Source organism: Hemicordylus capensis, chromosome 1 (assembly GCF_027244095.1).
Source record: "Hemicordylus capensis ecotype Gifberg chromosome 1, rHemCap1.1.pri, whole genome shotgun sequence".
NCBI lineage: Eukaryota > Metazoa > Chordata > Lepidosauria > Squamata > Cordylidae > Hemicordylus > Hemicordylus capensis.
Genome location: NC_069657.1, coordinates 244,312,925 through 244,331,734, shown reverse-complemented (window position 1 = coordinate 244,331,734; position 18,810 = coordinate 244,312,925). Strand labels below are relative to the sequence as shown.

At 43.6% G+C, this 18,810-nt stretch overlaps 1 protein-coding gene across 3 annotated transcripts in view; it reads left to right on the top strand.

Annotated features, from left to right (window-relative positions):
* Positions 1–18,810, top strand: part of CD2AP (CD2 associated protein) — a 117,505-nt gene that overhangs the window by 39,704 nt on the left and 58,991 nt on the right. For all 3 annotated transcript variants that reach the window (XM_053283973.1, XM_053283975.1, XM_053283976.1), the window contains exon 2: positions 5,002–5,162. In XM_053283973.1, the coding sequence (XP_053139948.1) occupies positions 5,002–5,162 (161 nt within the window). The remainder of the gene's footprint in view (positions 1–5,001; positions 5,163–18,810) is intronic.

Below are 18,810 nucleotides of genomic sequence, written 5' to 3'. Positions count from 1 at the left end.
TGATCCTAGGGAGGCGGTCGATGTCCTGAATCAGGGGCTGGAGGCTCTGATGGGTTGGATGTGGGCTAATAAACTGAAATTGAATCCGGACAAGAGGGAGGTACTGTTGGTCAGTAGGAGAGCCAATTGGGAAGCGGAGTTCTGGATGGGGTTCTGGTTGGGGTTGCACTCCACTGCACCGGTTCTGGATGGGGTTGCACTCCCCTTGAAAGAGCAAGTACACAGCTTGGGGGTATTACTGGACCTGGCTCTATATTTGGAAGTTCAGGTGGAGGTGGTGGCCAGAGGTGCCTTTGCACAGCTTTGGCTAGTGCGCCAGCTGCGTCCCTTTCTTGAGAAGGCAGATCTGGCCACAGTTACCCATGCCTTAGCCACATCACGGTTGGCTGGATTACTGTAACGCGCTCTACGTGGGGCTGCCCTGGAAGAATATCCGGAAACTGCAGCTAGTGCACAATGTGGCAGCTAGTTTTTTATCTGGAGCTCCCCGGTGGGAGCACATCACACCCATTTTTAAAGAGCTGCACTGGCTGCCAGTTTGTTTCCGGGTCCAATTCAAGGTGCTGATTTTGACCTTTAAAGCCCTTAACGGTTTGGGCGCGGGTTACCTAAGGGACCACCTGTTCCCAAGGGTTGCTGCCCGCTTGACGAGGTCATCTGAGGGGGTTCTACTCCGGGTGCCGACAATGAGGGAGTCTCGGTTGTTGTGCACGCAGGACAGGGCCTTCTCTGTTGCTGCCCCCAGACTCTGGAATGCTCTCCTGGTGGCTATTAGCTCCTCGGTCTCCATCACAGCTTTTAGAAAGCATGTTAAATCCTGGCTTTTTACCCAGGCTTTTACTTGATTGTCTCCGCTGCTGCTCTTTGTACTCTGTTTTGTTTTTATGCTTTTTTAAAATTTTTAATCAGATTTGTTTTATATTTTTAGCTTAATATTTTAATTGTGTCTCTTTTACAATCTTGTTTTTAAATTTTGCTGTAAACCACCTTGGGATTGTTTTAATGAATGGAGGTATATAAATTTAACAATAAATGAAATAAATACATATATACGTCCATTGAGGCAGATCTTGGCAGGTAGATCTGGCAAAAGGTTTTACAGATGTAGGCCTCTATGCATGATTTTCACTGTCTACCCCGAGATGGACCATTTATTTACATCGCCTCACAGACAGAACCACTGCCTGTGAGAGGAGAATGAGACTTTTAAAAAAAAAGTGTTTTACCATTCGCTTGGGTGTTACCAGTTTGTGGAATGTGTCACTGGAGGTTTGGGGGTGGTTCCTCTGGAAGTTTGAAGCCTTTCTCCAAGAACTTTTCCCACCTAAAGTGAAAAGTTGCCTCCCAAACAGAAGGGGCAATAGCAGATACAGAATGTCTGAATCTCTATCCAGGTGTTGCTTTTCAGTTGAATAAAAAGCAACTTGCAAAAAAATAAGGCAGGAAAACATACATGTATTACTCTGATATTAATTAACATGAGTTAATTCTTCACCAGTGTTAAGTCTCGGACTTAGGCACTGAGTAAAGAGAAAAACATGTAGAGGAGGAACACAGAGGCTAAGCAACTCCAAGTGATCAAGAAATTTCCCAGGCTTTAAAGCAAATAGCTTGCATGCAGCAGAGACACAGGAAAAGAAGTTTGGATCTTATGGGGTTTATGTTTGTTTGCAGATTGATGATAGCAGTTTAGTGCTATACTTAACCAATGTATTCAAGATTTTTCTTCCGTAATCAGAGCCTTCCTTAAGCATAAGGTTGTGTGCCCAGCATGCCTCAGGAACAGGCAGTCAATTACCTCAGCAAACCTCCTGTATCAGTAGGCGGAGCCCTCACAGCTCCCGTTCCTATCTTGCTTCAGGGAACAGCTACTAGAGAGAGCTCCTGCCTACTACAACCATTTTTCAGGCTTGTCCAATTCCTGTCCCTCTTCATCTATTCCCCACTCCTTTTTTCCTTTGTGCAAGGGTGGGAAGGGAGCCCTTATCTTTTTAATTTTACACCAAATCCAAAACACTTTTTTCATTACCTAATTCGGCCTATTGGAAGCTTCTCTGAGTTTCATTGTTTGATTTGGGTTCTTCCCTTATGGGTTCATCCAAAGCAGCTGAAGCCCTATCGGAGGGCCCCCCTTTGGAAGCGCCACTAACCCAACAAACGTAGGCATAGCCTAAAAGGAAGCAGTCTCACTCGGCATCTCCTTCCAACAGAGGCACTTCGCCGCCCGCACTTTCCATCCCCGTGGCTACGGCTGAACCTGCTAAGTCTGCTCATAAGAAAGAAACACTTTCCGATGGGGTGCAAAGCCAAGAAACAAATTTTAAAAACCCTGCCAATTGCATGACTGAGTAAACGCCTCTTGCTTCAGGTGGTCTGCCAGCAAAGACAACCATGCCACATTCCCTATCCATGATCTCTCGCCTATGAGGGTGCGAAACTGAAAACAGCAGGGGCCGGCGTCATTTTCTTGCCTGCAACTTTGAAATCTGGCACAAATGTCGGGGAGGGGAAAACTGGTCATACCACTTCACCCCGCAGCCCAGCCAACTGCACCAGCTCTCCTGGAGCAGAGGCAACCTTCAAAAAACCCACCTTCCACTCTTCCTTCGGGACCAACCCCTACAGCAAATGTGAGTAACTTGTTTATGGGGACAAACGAGGAGGCTAATACTCCTATATCGGAGGATACTTCTTAATGGCTGAAAGACTTTATTACCAGGGAGTTTTGGTCTCTGCTACCCCTTTTCAGCCAACGCCCTCTATCTGCCAGCCATCGACATGGTCATCGATCACACTACAAGCTTTCTGCCTTCCATGCAGAGCAAACAGCCTTGGGCTGCACTGTTCTTCAACAAGTAGTGTAATATCCGTTTTCCCTCCCAATGCCATTGGTTATACAGGCTTGGGTATGTCCTTAAGGTTAAAGAAGGGCTCCGATTATGGCAGAAAAAGTGACCTTGGCCTTACCTGTGAAGGGTTCTTTTTTGCCATAATCGGAGCCCATCTGGCCCTCCCACGAGATTACATTCTGTATAGTTTTTCCTTTCAGCCCCTTAGGAGATATTCCATTTTCCAGGGGTGGAAAAAGGGGTGGTGGTTGACTCCCAGGGTATTCAGTCTGTCCTTTTTCCCTCTGTGCTTGCATCATGATTGTTCTCTGAGTTGTTCTTTAGTACTCTCTAGTCTCCATGGCATCCTTCCATGCGACAGTCCAGAATGGGGTCTGCGAGGGCTCTGCCTACTGATATCAGAAGTTTGCTGGGTACACAACCCTATGGTATGGGTGTGCACAGAACCAGCTGGCCCAGTTCAGTTCGAATCCAGACTGGACTTGAACTGGACCGGGCTAGTTCAGTCTGGCACCTCCTTGGAAACACCCTCCCCCCCAGGTTCGGTCTGGCTGGGTGGGTTCGCAGAACCTTAAAACTTTTTTTTTAACCTTAACACCTTCAGGGGAGTTTTTGGAGGTGGGGGGGGCGCATCCGCAGAGGTTCCCCTTCCCTGCCACAGGCCTCCCTTACAGCCCAAACTGGCCCGTTTGGCCAGCTCTTTGACCCATTCGGGCCTTCCGCCTCTGGCGCGGTGGCCATTTTGGAGGCTGACGTCCCTGCAATTGGCCTCTGCATGACCCAGGCCATGCAGAGGCCAATTGCGCAGGCACAGTGGCCTCCAAAATGGCCACCAAGCTGGAGGAGGAAAGCCCAAACGAGCCGAAGAGCCGGCTGAACGAGCTGGTTTGGGCTGTTAGGGAGGCTGACGGGGGGAGGGGGAACCTCTGTGGATCCCCATATAGATAGATAGATAGGTTTGTTTGTTTGTTTGTTTGTTTGTTTGTTTGTTTGAAGAAAAGGTCTGTGAACCCCCAAACAGTGTGGGGTGTTCGGTCCAGGGTTGGACCAAACGGGATGGTTCAGTTCGACCCCGAACTGTCAAACCGAACAGGTTCAACGTCAAACACGTTCAACGTCGAACCTGTTTGCACACCCCTGCCCTATGTTTAAGGATGGACTCTGATTATGGCAAAAAAGAACCCTTCACATCAAGGTCTCTTTCTTGGATTGACTTTGAACTATTGCTTAAACTGGGCTGGAAGTTCTTAGACAAACCTTTTCAGCTTGAAAGGGTGACATTTGTGTGTTGATACACAGTAGGGGTGGTGGTGGTGGAGGCCTCTGGCACAAAAACTCTCTACTTGCTTATCCTTTTTCTTTTTTCTTTTTTTCTGCCTCTACTCCTGCTTTTATTTCTGGTGGCAGAAGTATTTCCTCATTCTATTTAGTTCCATGGCAAGGTACTGAAGCCAGTGAGTGTATAACGTTTGAAGCTAAAACAGATTGAGCAAAGTGCTTCTTTCTCTGGCATCTTCTGTGTGCTTTAAAAAAAAAAAATTAAAATCCAAAACAGTAAAAATGACAACCAGCAGTAAGGAGTGCAGGTACTGCTATTGTAAGTGCCTGTGAGCAGCTCCATGTCCCCAAATATCTGAAAGTGCAAAGCAACAGTTGCTGTCTACAGATTCATGAAGAGGCAGGGTGGGGGAGATTTGAGCTCAACTCTAGAGTTAAGCTCATTATTCTGTACTTTAAGCAGTGGTTTGCCATTTAAAGTTGGAAATGGTGGGGTTTGTTTATGAATAAAGTTTGGAGTAGTTGCTTCTGTCTTAAAGAATAAGTATATGGCTGTTAGTTGAGACTGAGCTTCCTAAGAGGCTCAGCTGAACGTTTTCTCTTTTTTGGTGTACCATCTTTTAGTTACGTGGGGGCGGGGGGGGGGAATGAAACACACAGGCAGTTCTAAAACATGTTTGAAAGTAAGTTGCAGCCAAACTTGCTTCTTAGTAAGTAAGTTTAGTATTGCAGCCTTACTCCAGAAATCCTTTGATGGCTTTCTATTTATAGTTTGCTTTAAAAACAGCAACAACAAAATTATAGGTTTCGTATTTCTGTGTGCCTGAATTATGTACTGACCTTTTTCTCTCTCCCCCACCCCATTCTATCCTAGTGGAGTATATTGTGGAGTATGATTATGATGCAGTACATGATGATGAGCTAACCATTCGAGTTGGTGAAATCATAAAGAATGTGAAAAAACTAGAAGAGGAAGGATGGCTGGAAGGAGAACTAAATGGGAAAAGGGGCATGTTCCCTGACAACTTTGTTAAGGCAAGTACTTTGTTTATCACAGTTCCTTACTAGTTGTTGTGTAGCTTCATACATTAAATTATGCCAGTAGTAATTTACCTTGGAGACCAGAAACTATTAAAGCCACCATGGAGCATTAATTCTGGAATTGTGCGTTGGCAGTTTTGTAGGAACAAAGAACTTGATTCCTTCTAGAAACTGGCAGGATAGGATTCTGAATAGTATTGTATAATATTGACAGTTGTATTGGCATGTTTTATTCCGTTGCAGATATCTATTCCAGGTTGCTTGTTCTTTGCAGAATAAGGCTTAAAAAACCCCACAAAAAGTCACTTGGAAAATTTCTGAATTTAAACCCAGTTTGCAAGACAGTTGGAATTGCAACCAAAAGAATAAATGTACAGAACAATTGTTGCTGGGTTTGTGCATGTTCTGACTTGCAACAGGCCAAATTGTACGTTACAGTGAATGTTTGGGTGGTGTTGAAAATGTCCTTCACTCATCTATTTATTTATTTTATTTAGTGCATTTTATACTGCCCCATATTTAAACCTATCCCCTTCCCTTCCCGAACAGCTAGTAGAGTAGGGGAACACAACCAATGTTCACGTGGGCCAGAATCAACCTTGGCTGGAATGAAGTGGGCTGCAGGGAGGGAAGAATTGACCATGCAGAGGAGTACAGTACACGATACCTCTGAAATGTACAGCACAGTAGATTGAGTAAAAGTGATTGTGAACATAATGGAAAAATCCCTTTTTAACTTCAAGAGAGGAGGCTACATTAGATAACATTATGATTGTGACCCGCGTTCTGAAGAAAGCGGTGTGCATGTAGTGAAAGGATGCACATTCACAGTGGTGGTGCCTCCACTTTTGAAGCACAGATGTACGAACATGGGAGGGATTTTTTTTGCTGATCTCCCTTTCCCCCACACGTGCTCAGAGCAGTGTTCAATTATGTCCCTGAGGGTTGTGCTTCCAGGGGAAGAAAAGAGTGGCGCATTTCGTCCTGTGTGCAGGCACCTGCCCTTCAGAAGCAGGAACACTACCACTGCAGGTGTGCATTCTTTCACTGCATGCACACAGCTTTGGTCAGGAAGGATGTCAGGCATTCCGATTAATTATTTCTATACCATTGTTCAACAGAAAAGTTCTCAAAGCAGTTAACATAGCAAATTTGTTTTGGAAGAAAACACAAAGGAGATGCCTGCAACAGCTGCTGGAGAAATGCTATGCTGGGCTGAGCAGGGACAATTGCTGACTCCCTGCCCCTAAACGTAAGAGAGGCAGTGCTTTAAAAGGCTCCACCTCTTCATTCAGCCACTTGTTTTTCAAAAAACAAGTCTCACTAAACAGCATTTGTTAAACAACAAACAGAAATGTTGTCCCCGGTTCCTTCTTCCGCTCTGCTGTCGAGCTTGTCACCGTCTAGTTCAAACCAGTCCTATGAACAAGGGGGAAGACAAGCAAACCAGCCTCTTGCTTCTCCCACCTTTTGGACTTGACTGCTGCCACCAAGTGGAAGTTTTGATTTCCTGGCTGCCTCTGCCAAACAGCCCACAGTATCTCTTAGTCTCCAACAACAACTCCAGTCAAGTAGGATGGCAAGTAAGTGTGGGGCAGGGAACCAAACATAGAGACCACAAGAGATCTGAACAGAGTTACGGCTTGATTTGCTTGACAACCAGCCTGATGAAGAATTTTGGAGACCTCAAAAAGCTTCCTTACTCTGTCAGAGCAGATTTTTTTAAAGTGCAGTAATATAATATTGTATATTTGCTTAGCACTCATTTTCTTCTCATTGTTGCTCCTTCTGATTGTCTTTTATACCTCCTCCCCTGCCGTACCTCCAGCATCATATCAGCACGGGTTCATGAGTAAGCATCTCATCATCTTGTCCTTATCCCCCCCCCCCAACCTCTCCTCCAGCTGATCAGAGCCACTCCTATATACACAACTCAATGCAAAAATCTTCTCTCCCAACACTCAAAGCCGTCGCCTCTTTGTGCGTCTTTTGTTTTATGAATATTTTATATGCTGTTTCCAGAGTGCAAATCTTCCCCTCTCAGCTCAGCTATTTATCTGCATATAGAGTCCTGTCCTTGCTTGGATGCTTGGGGTGGGAAGGGGAGGAGTCGCTTCTTCTGCGTTCCCCCCAGTAACTCATTGGAAAAATGTGAAATGAGGTACCCCCCACCGCAGGAGAAATGGAGACCCCCACCTTCTTTCTTGGACAGACAGGCATCTCCCTTGTCGATGAGTTGAGCTCTGCAGGAGACTCCTTCAAGCCATCTCTTCTTTATTCAAGCCCAGTTGCTGGCCAACAATTTCTTCTTCCTCCATCCTAGTCACCTCTTGCCTTGGCAGCGTAGATACAGTTAGGTAAGCCTGCAGTATAAGGCAAAATGGAATGAGTATCTGAATGGAGAAAGCAAACCATGCAGCTGACTAGCCGTAAACAAGCAGCAGCATTCCAGCACAAGGCTGGGCAAACCTGGCCCTCCAGATGTTGAGCTACAACTCCTGTCATCCCCAGCCACCATGTATCATGGCTGAGGATGATGGGAGTTGTAGTTCAACAACATCTGGAGGACCAGGTTTGCCCTGCCATGCTCTAGGGGTCCTAGTAGGACATACAAAATGTCTTAGCTGGCCACATGTGGCCCCTGGCCATAGGTTGTGCAACTCAGTGGTAGAGTTTGTAGAATGTCATGACAAGATGTTCTACTAGACATTGCTGAGTTGGAAGGGAAGACGTCCCACTCAGTGGTACAGTGCATTTTGGTTTGGTGCTTCAGGATAGACTACTTGTTCAGGAATGGATTGGAGTCTTAACATGTTGTGTCAATAGATTCCCCTCTCCTGCCCCAATCTAAATGGATGCCATATGAGAGTGATTGTCCTACAACTAATATGAGCTTGCTTGCTTTTAACCATTTGGATTATTTTGCTGTTGGTTTTTTGGAGACATCTTTTAGTATTGGATTATTTTGGGAAAGACTAGTATATGACCCTTTGGCATTCTAATGCTTATGACAGCATCATGAGCATCTGTGTGGCAGGGGGAGGACAAAGGGAGTAGTCCCCCCCCCCCCAATTCATGGCCAGATATATTCATTTAAGATTTTGTTTTATGTAAATATTTGTGCTTTAACAAACACACACACACACACACACACACACACACCCCGTAAACTCTGCTATTGAGTAGATGCCATTGGGTAGTGTGATGCTTAAAAGTGTGCTAAAAATATTTGCTGAAATACTGGGAATAAGGAGACAAAGTCATATTTAAATCTTCTTTGAATATGTTTTTCACAGTGGTAGCAATTTCTCAAGAATACTTAGAATAAGTAAAACCTGTCTGCCAACTGTAGTCGGACTAGTTTCTGGTTTGATCTGGATAATGACACATGGTTGATGTCACCCTGGGTGTTAAACAGATTGTGTACCAAATGTTAGGTTGGTTTGGGTGTGATAATTGACTTTCAGAACATGCCCAGTAATTCTACGGGTACCGTAAACCATATTGTTCTCGATAATACTCTTTGTGCTTTATAATTGCTCTTCTAGAGGGAAGAGTTTGGTCTATTTGAATGGCCTTTTAAGCTGCCTCAAATGGCAGCAGAGGTGGAATTTAAGCTATGTTAACATAAATTTTGTAGCAAAAGCCACAAGGTTTTTTTAATTTAGAAGTATAATATTTAAAGCAGAGCACATAGGGTGCTAAGTGCTGCAACTGTGCACAGGACTGCTGTGTGAGGAAGTGAGGGTAGGCATGGCTGCTTCTGCCTGGGTACCATGTGTACATAATTCAACTTCAATCCTCTGAACCCAAATCATTGCACAGAAACTCAAAGATATTATGTCACACCACTATAAAGTCTGCACAAGTAAGTCTGCAGCAGATAAGTGCTGACTACTAGCAGTGGTCTTGTGTTTGGTTGACAAATACTGACCACTTTCTTTTGGCCTGCAGATGGAGAAGGTGCAGGCCCAGAAGAAAGCTGATCTCGTTACTATTGAGGGCGGCGGGGTGTGTGTGTGTGATTCCATTACCGTGTATTTTGGAGAGAGATTGTATGTTTTAACAAATGCAAGTGTTGTGACGGGTTAGGTCATGAAAATGGTCTTTGCTTACAGTGATTTGAATTTTTCTTTGCAGTGGTTACTCTTAGAAAAATGTTAGGCACTTTCATGGTGACGGGATCAGGGTTAATTATATATGGTTTACATAATACTCAACCCTCCTCGCTCAATTTTTTAAAAATGTGCTAATTGAAGAAAAAGCCTTAAGTGCCCTCTCTAGGCTGCATCACACTCATTTAGTGTAAGGTGCATATTTCTCTTTACTACCCATGTTGCAATAAGCTGTTGTTGTTTTTTGTCTGTTAATGCTGCATTTTTGTTAGGTACTTCATACTTGCTGACCAATAATAAGGCATCTCCTCTTGCATGATGCTAGTACTAAGGAGTTATAGATGCATGAATTTCTACTCTTCAGACATTTCCCTGCAAAACACCACCAATTTGGTCAGTTCACACACTTCTTAATCTTTTCATCTACATGTCCCTGTTTTCATGGATTTGCCCATCCGCTACTTATGAATTGAACTCTCCCCTGTGGGTAAGGCCAGTACTTCTAAACTGAACAGTGGCCTCCTTCAGTGATTGTACGAGCTGAGGCTACACAAACGTTAATGAAAACTTCTGGCTTTAGAGTAGTTTAACACAATAGATCACACTGAAGGAAACAGCGTATGTCTCATAATACTTGAAAAGTATGTACATATCTTTTGTAGCACTTATGAGTGTAGAGCTCAGAATAGACACATTCTTCATACCAAAACATCCGTTGGGATTTATATTGCTACTGACCTCCAGTCTCGCTTAGATAATAAACAGCATTACAGACAAGATGGCACCTTATGGAGGCCTTTAGCACAAATGCCATGGAATAAAATGGAAGTCCTGGAGCACCATCAGAGGCGCTCTTACCCCTGGACTTCGGGGCCAAAGTCCAGGGCCTCCGCACCCCCTGGGCCCCCCCCAAATCCTCTTTAGTTTGTCCTGGGTAGTGTGGTTTGTGCCCTCAAGAACCTATGTGGGGTTGGCACTCCAAAGGCCTTTTAGGTCCAGGCACGAAAATTGCCTAGCTGCACCTCTGAGCACCCTGTTCTGGAACCAGCAGCATTCAGTACCGTTAGCCATAGCGTCCTTCTGGAATGCCTGCCTAGTCTGGGAAGTGGAGGCATTGCTCTCTGGCAGGTGGTCCAGAAGCTTAATGGTATTGAATGCTGCGGAGAGATCCAGGAGATTGAACAGGGTTGCATCCCCTCTGTCTCTTTTGCAACAAAGGTCAGCTAGAAGGAAGGCCAACAATGCCAAAAAGACCCTAATTGAAATTGGTCTAGGTAAGTATGTGCTCTTGGATGAAACTGATACTACCACCCTCTCGAGCACATTGCCCAACGGGGAAATTTTCCCCACCTGGAAATTAAAACTAATCATTTGAGTTCAAAGAGGACTCTTATTTTAAAGGCACGACTTCAGGGCTGCCTCCTAAAGGCAAATTGGATTACTCCTCCTTTCTGAAGTATTTACTACCTTCTGGGCTTAGCTTGCTACTCTTTCCCAGTAAGAAGACTAACCACGATGGGCAATGGTTAAGCAAATAGGGGGTTGACTTAATACTTCCAAACACCTTGTTAGAAGTTTATTACGGGAGGAGAGCTGGTCTTGTGGTAGCCAGCATGACTTGTCCCCATAGCGAAGCAGGGTCTGCCCTGGTTGCATCTGAATGGGAGACTTGATGTGTCAGCACTGTAAGATATTCCCCTCTGGGGATGGAGCTGCTCTGGGAAGACCAGAAGGTTCCAAGTTCCCTCCCTGGCTTCTCCAAGATAGGGCTGAGAGAGAGTCCTGCCTGCAACCTTGGAGAAGCCGCTGCCAGTCTGTGAAGACAATACTGTGCTAGATAGACCAGTGGTCTGACTCAGTATATGGCAGTTCCCTATGTTCCTATGGTCCAAGACCAGAAAACAAACCGAAACAAGGGGTGGGGGGTGGGGAAATGCAGAGTTACAGAAAAACCAATGCAGTTTATAGCTTGCACATCACATCCGTTTAAAATATTATGGACACACTAAATCAATTCTCAGAGACTAACACTTCCCCAGGGAATAAAATTACAGATTTAACCATCTGACTCTTAATAGAGCGGGCCCTGGAGCAAAATTTTGCAACATCAAGAGTAATGTCCATGTTGGAGTCTGAAAGAAGAAGAGAGGTATAAAATCTATCTGACCTGCCTGGAAACTTCTTGAAAATTGGTGTTATAAAAATAAGACAAATATCTTTACAATATTGGCACTATAATATCACATAGTCCACAGTCTCAGCCTCTCCCATCTGGCAGGGACAAATCCAGCCTACATAAGGAATTTGTCGGTGTCTCCCCTCCAGTACAGCTGATGGTAGCACATTAAACCAGGCTAAGGTGAAATCTCTCCAGTACTTTGATGTTACAACATTGTAAAGATATTTTGCTTGGGAGAAATCTTTACTGAGGTTTCCAACCTCCAAACAACGGGAGCCAGACTCCTTTCCCTTTGCAATTCCAAATGTGTTGTTTTATAGTCGCCTTTGCCTTAGAATAGCCCAGAGACAGCAGGGCTCAGGGAGAGAGTCTGCAACACTGGAGTTTCTCCTCTAAAACTCTCATCCAGCTTGAATGGAAGCTGTTAAATGGGCCAGTCCCATAGGGCAAAATGTTAGTTTGAGCCAGAAACTGATCTGACTTAACCAGGGTTGTGCCTCTAAGGAGACTGACCCTGACTCCACAGGGAGAGCAGCATTGGAGACACAGCATGAAACTCCGAAGAGAGCTTACAGAAACTTTGACTGGATCCCCCTTCAGGGGGCAAAAATCCTTGTAAATACAGGACTGTGATCCATACAATAGTTGAGCAACTACCTTACCCTGGGACCCTCTAACCGCAAAAGGAATGAACAGCCCTCTCTTTGAAAAACACAATCTGAGGATTGCTGCTAGACTTCTTTGGGCAATCTCCATGACATGGGCATTCTGGGCCCGCCAGAGGCCCGGAAGACAACTCCCAGATATTTACACAGCCTAGCCTCTTCCATGTCATGGCTCCTTATATGCCATCTATGTTTAGTTAGGCTCTTAGTAAAGATTGTGACTTTTGTTTTAGAATAATTGGTCAACATTTCCTCTGAGTCCCTACTGCAGTTCTAGAGGGGAAGTTCAAGAAACTGCCATATACAGCCTGCCTCTGCCCTCGTGGCTCGGGAGTTATAGAAACTACAGCACCTGCAATTCTTTACTGCACATTTTACAAGGATAGTCGTACAAATTTCATTTCACCGTTATTAATGGAGTTTCCTGGCTACACTGATGAGTTTTATTTAGATTACCTGCTGTCCAATTTTAAAGAAACAGTCTCTAGCCATGTGGCCAAGTTTTGCTACATAGTTTGTAAAACTCGCAAAGAACTTACTACTTGATTGGATGTTGTTAATGTTCATTTATCTTGCTGGTCAATGACCGTAATAAAGTATGGAGTTCCTCTGAGTAATAGGTGGCAAAAGCCTGGAGGGCTCTCCTCAGCCCTACTACCAAAAAAGAAATAGCATAGCTCCTCTGTGGTGCCCACCTGGGCCCCTTTTCCAACTTCGCCCCATTGGAGCTAGTACAATCCAAGTTTCTCAGAGCAGCTCTTCAAGTCGCAGGATGTGTCTCCAAAGCCACCTTGTGCCTAGAGACAGGCCTGATGAAAGTGGAAGCCAGAGTGTGGATGGCCATTCTCAACTATTGGCTCAGACTATCCCTCTGTCTCCTAGGTCTTTAAACCCCCCCCCCCAACCTTATGGGATGACTTTCATAAGGTTATTGGAAATGGACAATGAAGACAAAAATATCACTCCTGGGCCTCCCTTCCCTCCTTGACATGGGCTACAATCAGGCCAAAGCATTCATCAAACAGTGTATAACAGACGTAGAATGCCAAACTGACCTAGAGTGGGCACCAAACTTCCTCATCAGTGAAGGACGTAGATATTCTGCCTCGCCCATGGCATACCTAACACAACTGGAAGTTCCAAATCACAGGAGGGGCCTTCACCCTGACCCGATGTCACACCTTCCCCTCAGCCGTGCTTGAAGGCCATTACAGAAAGATCCCACTCGCAGAATGTCAGTGTCCCTGCGACTCTGGGCAGGTGGAAACAACAGCACCCATCCTCCTCCATTGCTCATCCTATAGAGACATTCACTGCACCCTCATCCTACTGCCTACTATACAGGTATCCAGGACATACAAGCCAATTTCACACCTCTCTGACACTAAGCCTGCTATCTCATATAACGCTGCTATCTTCTATGTGGCAGCATTTAAAATCCATCAGATGTTGACAAGTAGCAGATCCTGCTAAATCGAGCACAGCGCCCAACTTTATAGTATCGTCCAGCGCGCTTATCACTCTTTACCACAGCACTCCACATGAAAACCTTGCACCCTTGCAGCTGTACAGTTTTATGGCCCCATACCTTTACTGTCTTACAGTCCTCATAGTTGTATATTTTACCATTTTTACAAGTTTCATAACTTCCAGAACAGTATAGTTTTGCATTTTTATCCCTTATAACTTTTAGGCCTTTCATGCCTTTTAGATCTTTTACAACTTGCAATAAATGGCTTGCCATGTAATCTATGCTGGTCTATGACTGTAATAAAGATGATTTGGATTTGGAGAGAATAGCAGTATCGATTAAATATAACAGGGCAGGAATTGGCTCATTCGCCAGTCTTGGAGAGTGAAAGCCCTAGCTTTCAGTAAGAGCCTGGAGCATTGAATTGATATAATAATTAAACAGGAAGGTAGCTAATATGCAGCCCTGCATCACACCACCGTTTGAAGGGAATAAGCGTGACAGATGGCCCTGTGGATTACAATGTACCCCTAGATAGTTGTTTTCATGTAATCCGCATATGAGTGCAAGTAACTGGTGGTCTGTTGTAGAGGCTTCCAGCTTCTCCCACAGTCTGTACCTGAGTATGGAATCAAATCCTGGTTTGAAGTCAACAAATACAGTATATAAAGCTCCTCAGCGCTTAGAACTATATTTCTTGGCTAAGTGCTGTAATATGAACATTGGTCTGCTGTGGACCTACCCGCCCTAAACCATGCCTATTCTTCAACAAGGATGTTCTTAAGGTCCAGCCAGTCCCACAACTTTCCAACCAAGGTGCCTTGCGTAAAGCTTGCCAACTATACTTAGCAAGCTAACTGGCTTTGTCTTGTCTTTTCTGAGAATATAATTCATGGAGAAATGTCTGACAGTTTTGTGCTTTGTAAAATTTGAACTGCGCTATAAGAGAGGTCTTAGCCTTAACACACTGCTTGTCAAACCAGAATTTCAAATTGTGCCCCAGAGGGACTGAAACAGTAGTCTAAGGTCCCGAGGCAGAAATTCTTATAGATTTGGAGTCAACTTCTGAAACAATTCAGTGGCTCACTCTGATGTTTCTGCTGCCATGATGTCATGCCATGATGTCAGCACAGAGGGTGTGCTATATACCAAGGAAATCCGTTGTTTCTTTATCCACCCTTTCTGACCATCTTACTCTCAGCCAGCTCAAGGCCACTGAAGGATCAGCCTCAATTTCTTCCTTAATGTGCACCTTATCGTTTCCTTAATGTTCGTTTCACTTCTCAGTGACACTGGTAAATTTAACTTCAATGACACTGGTCATTGTCCACATGAGGCTCTACTAATAACTGAACCACCACATCCACAAAATTGTGGTAGACCATTACAGTATCAATATCACTTGATTCCAATGCAACTCGTATGTGAGTTCTCCTGGGTAGTCACTATTAACTGCCCCATTTAAAACAAAGAAATCTAGTTTACTTGCAAATTGGACCAGGTAAAAGTCAGCAACGTTGCAATAAATTATAAAATAATTTGTGTGATAAAGAAAGAATGTGGACCACCGTTGATATACGTCTTCATGGTATATAATCCTAATTTGATTTGTCTCAAGTCAGTTGTGCAAATGAAGGAGGAGCAATCTTGTGAATTAGTGGATGTCACGGGTAAAGTAGGTTTTTTAAAACATACACGTACTACGGTAACTATTGTTGATGTGCACTAGTTATATCTTAACGGAGCTTCTCCAGGGAGTACAAATTCATGATACGTGTCTGGAGAGAAGGCTGATGATCTGCCTGCACAGGTGTGTGCAGCTGCTCCAGTGAGCTTTTTGCAAACCAGGAAGCTTGAGTTAATACTTGAACTTTGCTCACTGCGACATTTTTGTTTAACATTTCCTTCAACACGCACGCAGGTATTTGTGTATGCAAATGGCTGGGTGTGTTCAAGCAATATGTCCTTAGAATCAGTAAGTTATATTTTTTCGTATTAAAAGTTACAGTATGAGAATTGTTGTAAAAGGTTTTTTGAGCCTGTTTAAATCAGGGATATTACCTACTTATGATTTTTAAAACTATTTAGTTTAACTTCATGGTACAGTGATGTTTCTAAATGGTGTGAACTTTCTCGAGCTTTAATAGTTGCTTTAATTTTTAGTTTTTCATTATGACTGGAATTAGGTGCTCGCTTTCCTTTTTAGACAAATAAACCTAGTGAATTCACGAAGGTGATATCACTTACATTTAAGCACTGAGGGAGTGTTATTTCTGATGGCAAGGTAGAGTTCTTGACTAGATTCAGAAACTTTACATTGTGTGTGTATTTTTTGCACAGCCTTTTATAATAAGAAAGCGTATGTAGACACTGACTAGCTTCCTAAGCTATATTGGCCCTTATTAGATAAAAACCTTCCTTTCTCACTCTATCTTCAGTTAAAAAGTTTTAAAACATGGTTTTGAATGTTTTGCCTACAAAGTATGGAAACTGCTGTACAAGTATAGCCCAGTAAAATCTTGTCAACTGTCATTGCCGCAAATTGTATTTAAATTGTTGATTTAAAATATTTATACTCTGCCCCACCAATATACTACTGCTTGGGGCAAAGGAACCCTTAAGTAAGGTTTAAATAAAAGCTTTGCAAGAGGAAAGGTGGTGTGTGCGTTCTTTTCTGGGTGTGTTGTGTTTCAGACCACAGTTTTGTATGTACTGTGCACTATCTATGTTAAAGGTAGGTAGTGGTATCCACAGTTTGCCTTCCTCGAGAGGAAGGGATCTAACCAAGCCTGATAGCTAAGGCCATAAAAGTTACTGGCCCACCAGCCCACACACATTTATTTTTATTATTTATTTTATTTATCAAATTTGTATGCCACCCAAACACCCATCTCTGGGCAGCTCAAAACAACACAAAAAAGTTAAAACACAGAAATTAAAACCTTACAACAGTTTAAAACCACAATTAAATTAAAAAGCTTGGATGAAAAGGTAGGTCTTCAAAGATTTTTAAAAAGTTATCAGAGATGGGGAGGCTCTCCTTGCAATAGGGAGTGCCTTCCAGAGTCTTGGGGCAGCAAGAGAAGGCCCGCCCCCACATAGCCGCCAGACAAGTTGGTTGCAGCTGCAGACGGACTTCTCTGGATCGGTGATGGGGCTCTTAGCGAAGAAGACGTTTTAAATACCCAGGGCCTAAGCTTTTCAGGACTATAACCAGCACCTTGTATTTTGCCCGGAAACTTATTGGTAGCCAGTGTAGCTCTTTCAGTATAGGAGTAATATGGTCTCTTTGAGATGACCCAGAGACCAACCTGGCTGCTGCTTTCTGCACCAATTGCAGTTTCTGGACTACATACAAAGACCCACATGCAGTGATCGAGTCTGGAGGTTACCAGCAGATGTACCACCGTTTTGTGGGGCATTTATTCATATATCCATGTTAATAATTTGTGGCACATTGATGGCCTGAAAGGGTAGGGAGGGAGGCACCTGGTTGACACAGATATCCCACTATGTTGTTCTAAAACTATGTTGGTTCATTATTTTGATCATTGTAGTTCTAAGAAAAGGACTTGTGTGTCTTACCCATATTTTATGGTTCCGAGTCACACTCTAAATCCTATTATTTAGAGCGTTTTTGGATGTTTTTGGATGTTGAAGCTGGCACTTTCATATTTATAACTAGCAAAGGGATTTAGAGTTTGAAAATAGCATACTACAGATATAAAACAATTCCTTTTTGTCTGCTTCTTTCTTCTTTCTGCTCTTTATGAGTGCATGCTCTATGCCATTCTTCCCGAATGAACTTTCATGTGCATCATTTATCTGTCTGCTGCTATAATTGTGGTCTGCAATAGCAATGCAGAATAGCCTTGCAGAAGGCTTTCTTTCTGGATAAATTTCCTTCTTTGTTTGGTTCTTTAATCCAAGGTTTATATTAAACACAAACCTATAATCTCAAAATTTACATGACAAAAACACATTTTCTACAGTTGATACTTGAGCATGTAAGAGAAAGCACAAATAACATTATTGAACAATAATTGTGTGGCAGGGGAGAGTGACTAGCCCAACTTCCAGCATCAGTCACAAGAAGGGAGGGCATTGTCACGCTGGATCTCTTTCCCCCACTCCCTGCAGTTCTGGAGAGTGCTGGGGTTGATTCTGCCTAACGTGTCTGACTTATGCACAGTTTGACACAGGGTTGACAGCAGCCCCAGCCTCTGAAGTGTTTAGGCTGTCTAACAAGAGGAGAAGTGTCTCTGTCACCTGACAACTGAGCCTTGTCTCCTAGTCATCTCCCTCTCCCCCTCCCTCTCTTTTGCTTTGCTTCTACTGCTGAGGTGACTGAGAGATTGTTGGGTTTTTTGGCAGCTCCTAATGGTGTGCTAGCAGACTACTCCTTAATCGGCATGGGGCCCTCATTGAAGGTCCTCAACAATTGTCAACTCTAAATCACTGGGCAGGATCCAGATTAAATAATGCCTAAGCACCATTGAAATAAATGACACAAGCTGGCTATAACTAAATTGTACATTAATTTCAATGGGAATTAGTCATGTCAATCTTAGTCTGGATCCTGCATTTAGTCTTACTTGCATTTCCAAAAGCCAAATGGTCACCAAATTCTACAAACTTTGCCAAGTGTTGTCTATATAACACCATTTATTCTCACAATTTCTCTTATTTTTGCAACCTGTCATAATTCATCGTAAATTGTGAGGATTATTAGGCTAAACCAGTTATTTGTAATTACCAGTTTTGCTGCAGTTAACGAATCAGATTAGATTAGGATTAGATTTTAGTAATGAGAGGTAGAGCTGTGTGTCATCTGTAGTAGTAGTAGTAGTAGTAGTAATAGTAATTGGTAACACTTCAGCTCAAACTTTTGGATGACATCTCCCAGCATGTTAGTCTGTATAAGTGTTAAAAAGCATGGGGAACAAAACAGATCCCCGTGAGGACCCCTTATGACAAAAGCCATGGGGCAGAACAGTAGTCTTCCAGCACCACCTGCTGGGACTGACTTCTAGGAATGACTGGCATCATTGCAAGACACCTGCCCTCTAGTCATATCCCAGCAAGGTGGTCCAGAAGAATATTATGGTTGATGGTATGAAAAGCCACTGAGCAGTCCAGCAGAGGCCGCAAAGATACTCACTCTGTTTTTCTTCCAGTGCAGATAATCCATCAGGCCATTGGTTACAAACCA